Source organism: Bison bison, unplaced genomic scaffold, assembly GCF_000754665.1.
Source record: "Bison bison bison isolate TAMUID 2011002044 unplaced genomic scaffold, Bison_UMD1.0 scf7180017857790, whole genome shotgun sequence".
Taxonomy (NCBI): Eukaryota; Metazoa; Chordata; class Mammalia; order Artiodactyla; family Bovidae; genus Bison; species Bison bison.
Window position 1 is genome coordinate 4383 of NW_011488363.1, and position 676 is coordinate 5058.

Here is a 676-nt window from a genome sequence, read left to right on the forward strand (position 1 = left end):
AATGGTGAGTTATTTTATTTCTGCTAGAATTTATGTGTAAAGATTTATTAAAAATCAGCTTTGTAGTGTTTCAATTGTGACTTTAGTTCAGAAAGTACATTTTAGGTTCAAGTGCCAAGTTAAGTAGTTCAAATATTTTAATATAAAGTTGATAAGTATTTTATTTAACCTTTAGGAAAGAATATAGGGAGTCTGTAGACCTGTGTTTGAGTCCATGCATTGCCTCTTAATGGCTGGTTAGCTTGGACAAGTTATGTAACCTCAATTTCCCTTCTGTAAAATGGCGATAATAATACTTATAAGAATGATGTCAGAGTTAAAGGGGATAATGTCACTGGCACATTTGTTATTCTTGCTTTTTCCATCAATGAAAATAGTAATAACCATAATAATGAGTGAAAATATCAGTGCTTGTAGATATTATAAAAATAGACGCTGGATTGGTTTGATAAATACAAGCAGAACAGGAAATTGACAAGAGTCACACAGAATCATAAATTTGATATAAATTGAACATGTTAGTAATGTAATAATGCTAGTAAGAGAAGCAAAGTGTTGCTTATATAAATAAAATTTAGGTAACATATACTATATAGACACTTCTCTATTATTGAAGCCAGTATAGGGTAGTGATAAAGAGGATATTTCTCTAGACTCAGAAGTAAGATCAAACCCT

At 30.2% G+C, this 676-nt stretch overlaps 1 protein-coding gene across 1 annotated transcript in view; it reads left to right on the top strand.

Annotated features, from left to right (window-relative positions):
* Nucleotides 1–676, top strand: part of LOC105003948 (probable global transcription activator SNF2L1) — a 30777-nt gene that overhangs the window by 4270 nt on the left and 25831 nt on the right. The window contains exon 3 of the mRNA XM_010861412.1: nucleotides 1–4. Within this exon, the coding sequence (XP_010859714.1) occupies nucleotides 1–4 (4 nt within the window). The remainder of the gene's footprint in view (nucleotides 5–676) is intronic.